Source organism: Solea solea, chromosome 13 (genome assembly GCF_958295425.1).
Source record: "Solea solea chromosome 13, fSolSol10.1, whole genome shotgun sequence".
NCBI lineage: Eukaryota > Metazoa > Chordata > Actinopteri > Pleuronectiformes > Soleidae > Solea > Solea solea.
The window spans coordinates 7,953,820-7,969,836 of NC_081146.1; the positions used below are offsets into that span (position 1 = coordinate 7,953,820).

Sequence of the window (16,017 nt, forward strand, 5' to 3'; positions counted from 1 at the left end):
AAACTGAATACAAAATGATATTAAGGAGAATTGTATGTCATTTAAAAAAGGAGTGTTAATGCTGTTAATATTCCAGATGGGTTTGATCCATACGTGCGTTTTTCAGGTTAATAAATCAATAATGTGTCATGCGTTAAACTTTTGCCCTGAACTACAGACTGAAAACTGGATGACTCCAGATGCTTGACAATGAAACCAGTAAAGCCCCAGTATTGAATGCAAACTTAATGAGCTTAATGAGAGATAAAAGACTCAGAATATCACATCTTGCATGCATGTTTCGTAAAAAAACAGACTTGAGCTTTATTAAAGATTTGCAAATAGACTGATTGTGTGTCACACATCATCCACAACATGCATATGTCATGTTTTACACGTCACGGTGCGGAAAAACATCATCTGGTTTGGATTTGAATCTTCAGTCGTGTCATGTCTTTGTCGTCGTTTTTTGGTCCTAGTTTTTCTTGCCTATTTTCTTGTTGTAGTAGGATTTGAGCAGCATAGACATACACCGAGAGAACTCTGTAAAGTTGATCTCCCCGTCGCTGTTTATGTCCACCGTCTTCATGGCTGCGTCAATGTCGTCTCCACTGATTTTATCCTGCAACGAGTAATCGTACAGTTAAAAGATGATTATGAAATACACACATACACACGTATGAGTTGTGTCTAAGGACCTTTTTATCAGCGTTGTAATACCAAATAAAATCAGAAAAAGAAGAGTTGGTATTATGGTCTGTATTTATATAGAGTTTTTTTCAAGTCTTGATGAGCTGCTTTACACTATAGTTTTGCCATTCACACATCACAACATGGAGTTAAGTGTCTTGCTCAAGGACAGACATAGACTAGCAGAGCCAGGAATTGAACCCACAACCTTCCAGTTGAAAGGCAACTGCCCCTACCCCCGCGCTACCATGGCTCAATCCTAACTCCTCACTTGTTTTTAATACTTTTACTTCTAAAAACTTAAGTACATTTTATATCAGAAAGTTACTTTTGATACTTAAGTCATATAAATGTCATAAATCTAGACACTTTATACAAGACTGATTTTTATGAACATGTCACATTGCTTACTTTTAATTCAGGGTTTTGTATTTCACGTTCCAGCAGTTTCTTTAGTTCGTCCTTGTTTAACTGACGTTTCTTGCCGTCATCCGCGGCATACTCCAGGAAAACGTCCACAATGTTTATAATGGCCTGTTCCAGACGATTCATAGCTGCAGCTGGAGACAAAAACATGTTATTGTGGTTTTACAGATTAACTGAGAAGCAAAGTATATCATTAAGTAGGTCTGAAGAGTGTTCAACGCAAATATCTCAACAATAATGACATGGAGGATGATGAAAACAAATATTTATGGACTTAAGCATATGTTAAATGCAAAATACCAACAGGAGCGGACAGATGTTTGAAGTTACACATCTGTAACTTCAATAAATGTTTAGAGAAAAAAAATACAATGGAATTGATCATGTGGCCAGATTCTACAGATTCTGTTAGTTTGGCTTAAAAGCTTCTTTCCCACCACAAAACTCAGTGCTCACCTTAGAGTTTCCTGCTCACTGAGTGAAGAGAGATCACGCCTGTGTCACCAGCCTCGTCCCAGATACAACACTGCGTTTGTCAGTCTGAGGGGACTCTTATAGCAATCCTCTGGCACGCACACACACACACACACACACGCACACACACACACACACACAGTGTGATAATGTGCCACACCTAAACCAATCACTCACGGCTTTTTAAAAAGCAGTGTTTATTAGTTTCTGCAGTGTCTGTGTGTGTATGTACTTGTATTTGTTATCTCTTAACGAATTGTTCTAATGGAGACCGAAACCTGGTCCTAACAAGGCAGAACCTCATTGATTCTGAGGCATTGGTTAGGTTTGGGGCTAAGATTAGAATTGTGATTTGAAGCTGTGCAAACCTGTGTAGTTTTATTGGTTTGTTTGTTTATTTGTTTGTTTTGAGTTGTTTTTTTGATTGAAGAATTGCTGTGTAGCTTCAGAATAAATGAAAAGTTGCAGTTGTTTTGGAATTAGTATTTGGGTTGCAGTGAAGGTTAAGCATTTGATTTTCTTTTTTAAACTTGTTTTTTTTCCATTTTCATTTCGGGGTGAAACGGAGACTAGCAACAGAATTGTGAAATCTCATGAAGCAGTTGTGAGCCTTACTTACTTACTTACTTATTTACTTAAACTTACAGCGATGTTTTAGACTGTTCTTGACAAGTGAGCCGAGATGGAGCCTAGGATAAGAAAACCTGTAAAGAGAGATGTGCTGTATGTCTGTCCATGTGAAACTAGAACAGAGCAATCTGTCAGCACTTAAGGTGTGGGGTTCAGGTTTCTCTGCCTTCTGGTATTCACAATGTTAATGTAGTCAAAGGGTGTTAAAAAGTATTACATATGTTACATGTAATTATAGCCTGAAGTCTTTCACAGAGAGCGAGACAACAGTGTAAATATTCAGGTAAATACTGAAACTGCTAACCTGAAACCTGAAGTTTCAAATCTGTGCTAATGCACAACCTAACCTAACCTAACCTAACCTAACCTGCCCGACAGTATTACGACATCTAGTGTTGAATTGATGACTTCACCTCAACTTGAAGGTGAAGTTGAGTGTTTCAGTTCGACATTCCTCACCTCACCCTTCCCTCAGTGTAGCCTTCAGTGAGCATTGAAACTCAAAACATGTTTAGTTTGTCCATTGTGGGCTACTGCATTGTAAACACATGTTGGTCCAAACAGGACCAACTGTAAACACATGTTGGTCCAAAATGGTTGGCCTCCACAGAGCTGACCTGGTTCCGGATCCGAACAACAATTTATACAAGCTGGTCACAAAGAATTCCACCTACATTTTACACATTAGACCTTTAAAGCATCAGTTCATTCATCACGGACTTCAGTACTTGCTGTGATTTTAATTAAAGCAATAGCAAAACAACTGTACTGTGTATGAAGTGATTAAAATGCAAGTGTCTTGAAACTGTTTTCTGTACTGTAAGTTAAAAACAGGGTTAACAAGTGATTTGTCAACGATTGTCTTGGATCGCTCCTATTGGTGCAGCTTTCACTGCGTTCACAGAGAAAATTGTACTTTTCTTTGTTCTATTGGTTTTAGTGCATGTTTATAACTTTGATGTGTGACTGACGGTGACGGAAACAAAGATTCATATTCAGATTCTATACCTACTCATCTCCAATTGCATTCAGTTAAACAAAAGTGACATTGTTCTATCACACAGAGCATTTGTGTCTTTCAAAAGACAGAACGAAACATATTTGTTTGGGTGGACTGAAAAAAAACATCCAAGAATTTGTTTTTTTTCTCTACTACTGTGCAGTAGTAGAGAAATATCCTAGAGTGATTTTACCTTTGACAAAATATGAGTCTTTGAATTCATATTATTGGATTCAGACACGTGTACAACGGGCAAAAAGCATCCAAATATCACACCGTGTCAAAACAACTCCACATTTTAGCAACATCGGCCAGTTCACTGAGAGAAGAACATGGATGGAGACTTGTGATAGAGTTGTGTTGTATCCTGAAACAGTTGTGACCCTTGCCCTTTCAGCGATGTTACACAGTGTTTTAACAAATGAGCCTCTGTAAAGAGGAGGGAGGGTCATTGTCCGTCCACATGGAAATGTGGACAAACAAGTTCTAAACGTGAAAGCCGTCAGTCACAGAGCAGTGGGGGAATGTTGATTGCACAATAACGTGCATATCTTCTCCGTTCAGGTTTCTCCAGGCACTCACAAAACCTTGTAGACAGGTGTTAATTAAATTGTATTACAATATGACAATAATTGGTCATGTTCTTTGTATTTGTATTTTGCATGTAATGTGTAATGGCATCTAATTCCATATAAGGAGAGCAGGAGAAACTACAGCCTCAATCTTGTACTGACATATGTTCAGTCTTGTATAAATGATTATAAATTATTAGATACTTTTAGAGTAAAAGTACAAGTATCTTACCAGAAAAGAGTTGTCTTTCAACTGGAAGGTTGTGGGCTCAATTCCTGGCTCTGCTAGTCTATATGTGTCCTTGAGCAAGACACTTAGCCCCACGTTGCAGCGTATGAATGGGTATGAAAGATGTGTGAATGGGTGAATGGCAAAACTATAGTGTGAAGCAGCTCATCGAGACTAGAAAAGCTCTATATAAATACAGACCATAATACCAACTCTTCTTCTTCTGATTTTATTTGGTAGTAACGTGTAACAAAGATAGTTGGAGGAAATGTAGTGGAGTAAAAGTAAAAGTTGCTAGAAATACAAATAAAGTAAAGTGCAGATATGTGAATTTTGTACTTAAGTGCAGTAACAAAGTATTTGTACTTTGTTACATTACAACTCTGCATATAGAAACTGTAAAGATTTTCCCCCTAAACCCTCTCCTATCACTAACCACTATTTAGTAACATTTAATTGTACAATAATGAACAAAAATACCACTATAGTCTGTGCCTGTCTGTTAATACTACTGATAACGTTCAAGGAGACGGTGCCACATGTCAGTCCACCTGAAGTTACCTGTCTTCAGGATTTTACACCCACTCTCAAAGATTGATATTGAAAAAGAAAGTGGTGAATCAGAGGCGAGTATAGCACCATGGTTTAACTCCCATTTTGTTAGCACAGGAGCTTTAGTAGCTACTGAAGCGCCAGATGTGCAGTTACACAATCCCCTCCAACAGATCTCCCTGAATGAACATCACTAGTATCGTCATCCAAACCATCAACTCGATCCCAGATCCCACCTCCACCAAAGTGTTTAAAGATGTCTTTCCCTTTAATTAACAGCACCATATAAACCATTATACCAGTATATATGTATATGTACCTATATCCAAGCTTCCCTTCATTTCTAAAATCCTAGAAGAGGCAGTTGTAAATCAGTTATGTCAATATCTGCACAGTAACAGCCTGTTTGAGGATTTCCAGTCAGGTTTTAGATTACATCATAGAACAAAAACAGCACTAACCTTAAATAATGGTCTAGTCTATAATTATCCAGTTACATCTTAGCGCGGCATTTGAGACTGGAGCAGACTTTTGGGATCTCAGGTAGTGCCCTCTGCTGGTGGAAACCATACTTATGATTACTTACTTACTGAAAAAGTGGTCGCATTAGACACCCTCTCTGTGTTTTTCTGATGAAACGTGGCTCAGGTTAACATGAACCATCCCTTAATCCTGGAGGAACTCACACTCACTCCTTCACACTCAGAGTATGAATATGACATTAATACGTGATAATAATCTTGTTCTTTCTCTCCATTAGTTCATGCTTTTCTTGCAGGTGACCCCATGTTTTGGTTGAAAGAAAATAAACTTTTTATGTTCATTTAAACATTTTTGAAGAAAGTGCTCTGTGATTACAATTTCGATACAAGAGCTAATTGCAATTGATATCATGAAACTGATTAAGTTCTGAATTAATGGTCCAGCTTTGGAGAATTTTACTATAACTCTGTATTATTATATTAACTATAATACTATACTCATCTAAACATAATCAATGAACCGCTTGTGTTTTGTCACCTTAGAATGAGTTCTTCAGAAGAGTGGAGCCTCCTGCATGGAGTCAACCATGTTGCACGGCCACATATTTACTGTCGCCCTGAGCAGACAAAACAAACACAGACGGTAGAAAAAGGTCCTCCCATGTGTTGTCATGTGACCTATAGCCTGTAGTCAGTACTCCTCTCTATGGGAGAATATGAAACTTCACCACTAGGTGCCACTAAATGTGGCACACTCTACCTTCTGTGAAGACAAAGACGCACATAACCACATACAGGACAAACCAGTACATGGGACAAACCTTGCAAAGCAACAGGACAAAACAAGACACTGGTGCAGAAAAAACAAGACCACACCCACTGTTCAGAACATACAAGGATAACACTGGAATGAACATGTTTTGCCTAAATCTAACAGGAAAGACAGTAATAATTTATCACAAAAAAATGTTATAGGTTAAAACAGAAAAGCAAGCAACCACATCTGTAAAATACACATTATTAATGATCCTATCATCCTGCATTGATTTCTTGAAAATGTTTCTTTTTGGCACTGACAATGTGCAACTGTATTTTTTTTTTTTAAACTGACAAATTACTGTGTATTGTATTATTTATGCTAATGGTGTACTCATTTTATTTTATTTTTTTGTGAAGTATGCATCTCCACAGTGATCCATCCCCACTGGCCTAAGATCTGCTGCGGAATGTCAACTATCACATAAATGGAACATAAAACACTGAAAATGTCTGTAATTGTCTCCTTACCTTATTGTTGTTGAGTGATTTACAGGCTTCAGCATACCATACCTCTTTTGGTTGCACTTGACCTTTAATTAACCTATTTATTAAGGTACTATTTTCTTGCTTAAATCTATGAACTTCCACGTTGGCTATTGTGTTTCGGGATAAAAGCAAGCAATGAGCTTTTGGTTCCACACCCTATCCCGTGAGCTCATGACATAGAGGAAAACACCCAAATCCAAGCCTTGAAGCAGACATGTCTGATAGCAGCACATACTCATATTGAACTGTTTATATATTGTACAAAAACTGCAGCCCCAGCTGAACTATCGCAAGAGGATTTATGAGTTGAATGATGTGCATCAGATGTGAAGTCGTCAATATTCTCAGTACTTTCTGAAGTATTTTTCTGGCACTAGCAGAGGTCTTCTCGACTATAACAGGTCCAGTAAGAATTTGAAGTCTTGTGTGTGATATATACAGAAATGAAACAAATTAAAGGCAAAAATGTTTTTAGAGGTACTTTATTTGGGAGTCTTGCACATTTCTGGTACAAGAAAATAAAAACGTCATTACTATTTGCCCATCACTTCTTGGCCTTGACCTGTTCAATGGCCACTTGAGCCGTCTCACAGGTCACTGAAAGACCAACCACCAGCCGCATGAATTGTTCAAAGTTCAACTTATCAGTCTTGTCTTCATCCAAATCTTTCATGAGTTTGTCCAAAAAATGTGGATTTTTCTGGGTCTGAAAGAGAATAAACGAGAGACAAGTTATGCATGGAGATTGATGGACACTCAGGACAGAGATTAGATGGGATGAGACAGATTAGATGGGACAGCCGCTGGGTGATCCTTACATGCAGGAAGGAAGGCACCTCTTTCTCCATTAGTGTTTTCAGTTGTTTCTTGTTTAAATTCCAACCATGGCTGTCTTTACTGCCATAGTTGTGGAAAACGTTGATCAGGCCCTCCATGATTCTTTCCAACTCAGTCATGGCTGCAGAATTTGGTGCTGAAATGAGAAAAGACAGATCAGCAAATGAATTACTAATTGGAGACTAACTTTATGCTGCTATCGTTTTAGCTTGGCCCAGTGAGCATTTATAAAACATGCTTAGATCTCTATCTGTACTTGGACCATCTACAACAGGCAAACCTCATTTATGTTAGACTATATTTATTTTTTATTGTAAAAATTATTTCACCATGTCCCATCAAATGCTCACTGATAACAGTTCAGTTAAAATAACTCACAGCAAGTACTGTATACAGTACATGAAAACAAATCCAGTTCAGTTCAAACAGTTGCAGTTCTCTATTACACGTAGGGCTGGGTATCACTTGAATTTGATCAATTGCGGTTTCAATTCCGATTTTGCCAAGCAGTTCCAGTTCCTAGCTCATATTAAAATACATGTGTTGTGACAGTGATGCGTGACTTTGATGTGCCAGGTCCTGGCAGATACACATAAAACAATCGTAAGTGGCCACACCCTGTCTTTGCAGTATTATACATATAATCCTTTATTACAGAATCAAAATTAAACGCTTACTCATACCCGGCCGGCACGTGGTATTCAATTCGACTCCAGTTCTGATTCTTAATTCCCAGCCCTAATTACGACCTTTTAACCAATAATGTAATAATAATAATAATAATAATAAATCTTCCTATGGTTAACCTTTAAAGTTCTATCCAAATCATTCTGTGAGCAGGGTTTAAGAAGGTCTCTTTCCCCAGGTCTGTGCAAACCCTTGGAACCTGCTAAGAGAAGCACTTGGTAGAGTGAAGCTGCACACTCCTCTGCTCTGTGTCAGGAGGAGACTAAGGGCGAGGCTACTAATTCCTCAAGTATACAGTGATGAGTACGGGAGCAAATAATGTTGCTGATTTTTCAGCCTCTTGCGTAAGATTGGAAGCGGCACCACATCTCTGAGCCACATGAGGAAGCTTGGTTTTTTTTCACAACATGCATTGTTTCTGTCATAATAATCCTCGATTCAGCAGCCAGGCACAATTAATGTATGCTTGGGTCATTAGAAAAGGCCCAGCTAACAAAAAAAAATGATATCTAAAATTAATATAGGTTATCATGACCGACTGACTGGCCCTAAAAAGATGATGGAAAAAGAATAGAGACGGGGGGTGGAAGCCTGCTGCTTGCTTTTCCGGCAAACATACCATGGTTGCTCCGGTAACCGGCATACAGGTCAAGGGAAGGTGAGGGTGGAGTCTGTCTGGGCGGAGCCTGTTGAATGGCTAGTGGGAACTCAAAATGTTTTTTGAACTATAATTCTTTCAAAATTCATCAACTGGCCCTAAAAGATCTCAATTATTGCTGGTCTTGATGTTTTTGGCCCTCAACGGTGTGCTCAAAAATTGAAAGTGAAAGAGAAAGAAAAAGATGATAATACAGATACAATACCAGTCTGTGCTCAGGCCCTAAATAAAGAACAGTCTGCAGCTTTAGCTAGCTAAAGTATCGCCTGTGAGGTTCATTTAACATGATCATGGAGGTGAATCGACATCTGCTTTGTTAATGAAACAAAAAAAGAGAACAAGCAGCGTCTGTTTTCACAAAAATAAAGATAAAACACGAGACATACTTCATATGTGTATTGAGCAACACTTAAAAAGCAAGCAGACCCATCCCAGCCCAGCGTTAGCACAGTGTGTGTAAACTTTGTATGCACAACTCTTATAAATATAACACCACATCCTGTTTACTCCACTTCAGTATTTAATGTGTATGTTTTCAGTGGCCAATTTACTCATTCAAAAAAAAATGTATGAGGTAGAAGAGACATGACATTAAAAATAATCCAAAATGTCATGTATTATCTACAAATGTGCTCTTTTACTGATGGGTTGTGGTGGTTTGTCCTCTGTAAAAAAAATTTAGCTTAAAGCTAGCCAAAAGCCTAAACCTTTTCAATTTGGTCGTAAGATAAATAAATGTGTGATGTTTGAAAAATGTAGTTAATAGCTAGAAAACCCTGAGTTGTTTTTATAATATTTGTCACATAAAGTTACTTGTAAGCAGTTGGAAAGCGTTAGTGTTGTGTTTGTGTGTGTGTGTGTGTGTGTGGAGCATATGGCTAAATATTGTTAAAATCATAACACAGTATTTCACCTTTTAGGTTATTAAGTGAAGATGTCAGTGTTTGTTTAACTGGCGCTCTGAACAAATTCTTTGAACGTTATTACTCATCATTTCCTGGCACATCTATGGAATTCTTATCTGTGTGGTCCCACACTACCACTCCCTTCACGTTAAACTATTTTAGGTCAAGTTGTAAGGGAACAGCCCTGTGGAAAAAGAACATAACTAGAGGGGGGAAAGCAGGAGGCTTGTCGCTACTTGTCAGAAGCTGGACGTCGTACACGTCATGTGAGGACCCCCACCCCAAAATAACAAGAAACTACACATTATAACTCAAAACAAGCGACTAACAGACGCAGCTCCTGCAGCCTCCAAGAGTCTCACACGACTCAGTCACTGAAACTGTGTCAAATACATACTTTTTTTTCATAGAAAGTCACGTTTTTATACATGATCTCGTGCAAAAGAACGCGCGAGACAACAATGTCAGACAGAGAAGGACGCGTTCAAATAATTCAACAACAGGGATGAACTTACCAGGATACGAGTGAGCAGAGCTAGACCGTGGTTCGGGATTCCGTGAAGAGTGCAGGGCCTCGGTGAAAGTTTATTCAAGCTTTTATAGTCAGCTGACAACGCCCAGTGTGGGAGGGAGCGAGGAAGGGGTGAGAAAGACAGAGAGACAGACGGAGCCATGGGAGAGAGACAGGGAGAAACGCCTTGCACAAATACCATCCGACGTGTTAGTCCGTTTATCACCATCAAAAAGAAACAGAAATGGACCTTCAGGTTTTAAATATGACACTTTCTTATCATATTTTATTTCCCACTGAATTCAAAAGTGAAGTCATTTCCTGAACAGTGACGTCTACTGTGGCACCAGCTCACATTACACTGCATTTAAAACAACATAGTTAGTGGCTCCTTATTGTTTAATTCTTGTGAATTTGGCAGGTATTCAAATTCAGCTGGTTTTACCTAATAATTTCAAATCTACCCTTTTTTTTTTTAACCTGCCTTGGGCATCAGTTTAAATTTGATCTTGCACGTGCATTGCATTCTCTAAAGTCGTCGTCTGTTGTCTTGTCTCTGTTTTGTGTACTATTGTCTCTTATAGTGATGTGCCCTTTGCCTGGCTGCAATCAACCTTTCCTTGTGGCATAATTAAGTTGGATGATGATGACTATGTTCCGAACAAAAACAAAGATGGGAAACCATGACATACATGTCACGTTAATCATTATTGTCACTGAAGCAGACAGGGTTTTTATACCCCTGCCTGAGGAAATACCGTTGTACAGCTTTGTCTCTGAACGAACAACCTCTAGAATTAGTTATTGAATTAGTTAGTGATTACATTTCAAGCCTTCTCACCTGCTTACAAACAGCATACTCATATAAAAATGTTTTGACATTAAGTGTAAAACAGTTAGGGCATATTTAACGTCCAAGCCTTTATTTGACTAAGGAAATTTAGTTTAGTCAGGAACGCCCTGTTGACACTGACAGTAACACCTGGAAGCTGTCCAGAACGATCTGCTGGTCACGGAGCTGCTCCACTGAACAGTTGCATGTTACATTTTTGCTTAAGGGAATCTTACTGGCACTTTATCTATACTGATTCATACAGTGATTGAATGTGAAAATACAACTTTCCGTATCTTTTACCTCCTCACAGAGGATGGACCACAATTACATTATGACAACGACATTATGAATCAAACAGCAGTATTACCTTCAGGTATCTGCAAACTTAGCCCAGTGTAATAGATCTAAACACCTGTCAATATTCCTCTACCTATGAGTAGTACTTGAACTGCACTATATTATCTTGTCTTTTCCTAACAGCTTTTAAGACAGCTTTAAAGAAAGCGCCACACCCCACTAAACAAATGGCCTGATGTTTTTTTTAAACAGACCCACGTTTAAAAGAAACAAAAACAATACAATAAAAGTCCTTTACAGAGTTTAATTACAAAATGAATTAAACAAAAAAAGCAAGTTCATGTGCCGTTGAAAATACAGTACAAACAACATGATGGTACGATGAATCTCTTCACAACCGGTGTAACAACAGTGCTGAGGAAAAGGAATGTAGATAACTGTTCAGGTATTTCTATTTCGGGCCTTACATGAAGTATACCAAGAATATTCAGATTTATATCACTGTAAAAAAAGAAACCACATTTTCTGCAAATAGGGTCGTTGATTTAAGAAATTATTGAGACAAAATCTGCACGACACTGTTGCACTGGTCATCTGCACGTGGATGATAATGACTGGTTAGCATGATCCCACACAGATGTATTAGTTCTTCCTTTTGCCCTTGCTAGCAGCCTTGGCTGGTGTAACTGCAGGAACAGCTGCTTGGTAAAGGGCAGCAGATATTTTGTTGATGTAGTACAAGGCGAAGAGAGAGAAGATAAGACTGGACAAAAAAAAGAAGAACAAAGCAAATGAATAACATTTTCATTTGTAAAGGTAGATATTTGAGGTAGATATTTAAAACAGACATTACTGTCACATACCATGTTGTTACACAGACGCGGTGTACCAGACCAGAAGCAAACAGGGACAGGCACAGGCAGAGGAGAACTGGAAAATGAGAGAATAATTAATAAAAGAGAGGAGCAGAACTGGACAAGACTTCAGATCAGATCAAGTGTACAAGAAGACGGTATACGCAATCCCTAACCAAAGGTGATATCTTCTACGACCACATCTAGAGCTGAAACAATTAATCGATTATTAATCAATTATTAAATAAAATCGACAAATATTTTGATAATTGAATAATCGCTTCGAAGCTCTTTTCATGATTAAAAACAAGATTTCCGATTGTTTAAGCTTCTTAAATGTGAGTATTTTCTTCATTTCTTTGCTCTGGCTAACAAAGAAATCATTCAAAGTCAATCAGTTTGGTTTGTGCACAAAACAACACACTTGAGAACATCATCATTTCCAGGTTTGATGAACTTCCGCACAACACTTTTTAAGGTTTTATGATATTTTATGGACCAACCGATTAATCGAAAAAATAATCGACAGATTAATCGATTATGAAAATAATCGTTAGTTGCAGCTCTAACCACATCATCGGGGATAGTTGTTACAACCGTCACAAACAGTTTAACAAAAGTCTTTTATTATTTGACAGTAAGGAGCTAAAATAGCTTATTTGTTGTTGTTTTTAATTCAATTGATTATTTTGCTCCACCAACACAAACAGTTCTGCTATTGGGCTGACTTGATTGTTGCCTAGCAACCCAAACAATGAGCACATTACAGCAAGACTTATAAATCATTGTAATATGTGTGACATCTTTTGGACATAGTTCTCTACAATGTAGTGTTAAATATTTGGGTCGCTCAGTTTAAAACATTAACAAAAGGTTTAGTTGTATGATATTGTGAAGCTGTGTAGAATCATGGGAACTGTTATTGGCAGCAGAAGGTGCATAACAAATAAATAAATAACTTTAGTGGTTTGCACCAGAATGTATTTGTAATGTATAGCCGTCATATATGATGGTATACAAATGTTTAATTCATGCTAGCGCCCTGCAATACTCAGGACTGGACAGTTGTAGAAAAGTATTTAGGAGAGTGGATTGTGTGCATGCTGTACATGTTGTTACTTGCTCTGACTCTCATAAATGACCCGTAAAGCGTCCATTGTTGTGTCACAAAGGCAGAGATCGGCAGAGCAGATGACATCCTTAAAAAGCAACCTAAATGAAATGGCCCCATTACCTTTAATATAAATACAGATTTCTATGGATTGAAGAGCCTTAGGAACATTTTGGTTAATGTGACTACACTACTCAAACAATATATATTACATGTTATTATTATTATTATTATTATTATTATTATCAGTATTATTATTATTATAATATTATTATACATAATATTTATTTACTTAGGCAGAAATGCTAGGCATTCAATCTTGACTTTTTACTGTTATCATTATCTTTAATTAATCAGGCAATCAGCAGTTATTGTAATGAATGATTACTTTAAACACTGGTGAATTACTACATCCATTTATTTAAAAATATCCTGTTTTAAGATGACAAATAATTAGTCCAAAACAATGCTTCAGTCTGAATTTCACCATATTTCTGCTGTGGTTGTGTTATTTGTCTCTATCCCAGCTTCTTCTATTATTTACAGGTTTAAGTCAGGGGGTGGGAACTGTGGAACAGCACAGAGCCCCCAGGCCAGAGTGAGTCCAACTCTCGCCTGAGTCTGGCCTGACTGAAGGTGTACATGTAGTAGAAGCTTGACTCCCAATTACATAGTCATTCTAAAATCCTTTTTTTCCCCTAATGTCATGCAAATGTACTGTAAATGTGTTAGACTGTCACCACTTACTCTCTGGGAATATCTTGGCTTGGAATCCCTTCCCAAACATCAGGTTCTCCAGATTATTAAATGCCTGGAAGAAAGGTCAAGGCAGAATACTACATGATGTTATTTGTAGCTTTGCTATAAATGAAAATAAAGGTTCTCTTTATATTTTTAATAATACTGAGCTGGACAAAGGGCAGTAACAAATGTATATGTATTTTGTATTATATATTACTCCTGAGCAGCAGGGGGTGTATGGTGAAGGCTGACACTGACCAGAGAATATTTAACTTAATCCAGCGACATGTGTGTTGCTGTTAAAACTGGAGCAGTTACTAAGTATTAATCTTAACAGTGAACTGTATAAATGTGTAATATAGGTGAAAGGATACGGTGAGGGAGCAGATGAAGAGGACTGAGCCGAGGAAACCTCCCAGAATGGTGAGCCACTCAGTAGATCCCAGCTGCTTGCTGAACATCTGCATCCCAGCAAATACCAGCACTGAGAGCAGACTGGACAGCACGAGTGAGGTGCCTGTGTTCGCCGCTAAAAAGTCAAGAAATACAACTTCATCAGGAAAATTCTGTTTATTAGAAACTACCTTCCTGCAATAAAGCCTACATTCATTAAATTGTAAATTGTAGTTTTTTATTACGCCAGAATAAGACTTTTATATTTATATCATCATATTTTAATCATCTTTTAAATTCACCAATACATTTTGCTAAATGTTACAAAGACATTGCTTTAACTGTATGATCATTTTAAGGGACGCAGTTTGTGATGCTCTTGAACTCAAATTAACTCATATAAAGTGTCTGTTATTAAGTGTGTGTCAGGGGTGAACATAATATTAACACCTCAACAAATAAAGGCACTTAAATACATCTTCTACTATTCAATTATTATCAGTGTCTTAAAAGCTTTTTCAACAAAAACATGAATTTGTAGCATTAGAAAGTTGTGCATACAGTGAGTGTCTCTCATGTCGAGAAGTCTTTTCTCTTAGAAAGCCACACAGAGTTATGAACTAATTCAATAATAAAAACGATGAAGTAGCCTTTCAGCACTTCAAAGACATTTCAGCAGCACAAACATTAGTTATATTACATGGTATACTCATATTATACAACTACTCACTCTATTACTTACCACTGTAAGTTTAGGAGTATATTTAATTATACTTATAGTATAATTAGTTGATTCTTACAACTGTAATCAGGATTTCATGGGTAGCATATTCTGATGGACCAATAACACAAATCAAATAATGCTCCCACTAATAAATGTAGTCATATTATACCACTACTCCTTCCATTATCACTGTAAGGGGAAGTGGAAAAGCACAAGGTAGCATTTTTTTTATAGGGTAGCAAAATACGATAGACTCCGCTATTGATTTTCTCTGCGGTAGCATTTTTTGACGGAGGAGCAAAATCTGTCAGAACACCGGCATAGTTTTGAGATGTACCCGATTTCTTCTCATCTCACCGCTGAACTCTTTCTAAACGTAACGCCACGTCAGTGTTCGCACACAAACCTTGTCCGACATTAAATCCGTTAGCTTTATGCTAAAACAACCCTTGCTGTCAAAAGCAAGCCACAAACAACAAAATGCTTTACATTCGGAGACAAAACAAGAACAAAAAACGGATAATGTTGTAGATTTACAGAAATAGAATGGAGAGAATGGTTCAGTTAAGAGCAGTCGACTAGCATAGCATACTAGACTAGATAGGACTGCTCGCTACCGTCATACATATCTATGCAAATACAACTTTGCGTCATAACATAATTGACAAATAAATGTATCTTGCAAACATACCCATGAGTGATGTTAAATTAGAGTCCTTGAAATGAAACAAGGGGGAATACGGTATAATTTCGTTGGACTAAGGAAATGGCCCCGTCTGCTAGGAACTAAAAGAAAACCCTCACTACACTACCCGGTCCTAATGAGAGGTGGGACCAGTGGGCGGAGACAGATCCTCGACAATCATAATTTAAAGTAATCACGACCACATAATGATTGATCATTTACATTCATACATACAAAAAAATAGCAATATCAATTTTCATTATTTAATAAACAAATTATTCTTTCCCACTGGAACTTGACCTTGCCATTTTATTCAATTAATTTATGAGTGTTTCTGATATTTTGCCCTCCAGAACCAGATCTGTGGATGTGCATACACAACTAGAGAGTATCAAAACAGTTATAAAGAGAATAATAAAAAAAAAAGTCAAATGATAAAC

The 16,017-nt window shown here is 37.5% G+C and overlaps 3 protein-coding genes across 3 annotated transcripts; all 3 read right to left on the reverse strand.

Annotated features, from left to right (window-relative positions):
• Positions 1-267: 267 nt before the first annotated feature.
• Positions 268-1,660, reverse strand: s100w (S100 calcium binding protein W). The gene is made up of 3 exons (XM_058648686.1): positions 1,552-1,660; positions 1,081-1,229; positions 268-601 (listed from the first exon to the last, which is right to left on the reverse strand). The coding sequence occupies exons 2-3, from the start codon at positions 1,219-1,221 to the stop codon at positions 455-457; spliced, it is 288 nt and encodes a 95-aa protein (XP_058504669.1). The 5' UTR covers positions 1,222-1,229; positions 1,552-1,660; the 3' UTR covers positions 268-454.
• A 5,145-nt stretch (positions 1,661-6,805) lies between these two features.
• On the reverse strand, positions 6,806-10,066 carry s100a10b (S100 calcium binding protein A10b). Its single transcript, XM_058647610.1, has 3 exons — positions 9,942-10,066; positions 7,158-7,312; positions 6,806-7,045 (listed from the first exon to the last, which is right to left on the reverse strand). The coding sequence occupies exons 2-3, from the start codon at positions 7,293-7,295 to the stop codon at positions 6,884-6,886; spliced, it is 300 nt and encodes a 99-aa protein (XP_058503593.1). The 5' UTR covers positions 7,296-7,312; positions 9,942-10,066; the 3' UTR covers positions 6,806-6,883.
• Positions 10,067-11,358: 1,292 nt separating this feature from the next.
• Positions 11,359-15,729, reverse strand: krtcap2 (keratinocyte associated protein 2). Its single transcript, XM_058647609.1, has 5 exons — positions 15,584-15,729; positions 14,150-14,304; positions 13,782-13,845; positions 11,933-11,999; positions 11,359-11,832 (listed from the first exon to the last, which is right to left on the reverse strand). Exons 1-5 carry the CDS (start codon positions 15,585-15,587, stop codon positions 11,712-11,714), a joined length of 411 nt encoding a protein of 136 aa, XP_058503592.1. The 5' UTR covers positions 15,588-15,729; the 3' UTR covers positions 11,359-11,711.
• Between the last annotated feature and the right edge of the window lie 288 nt (positions 15,730-16,017).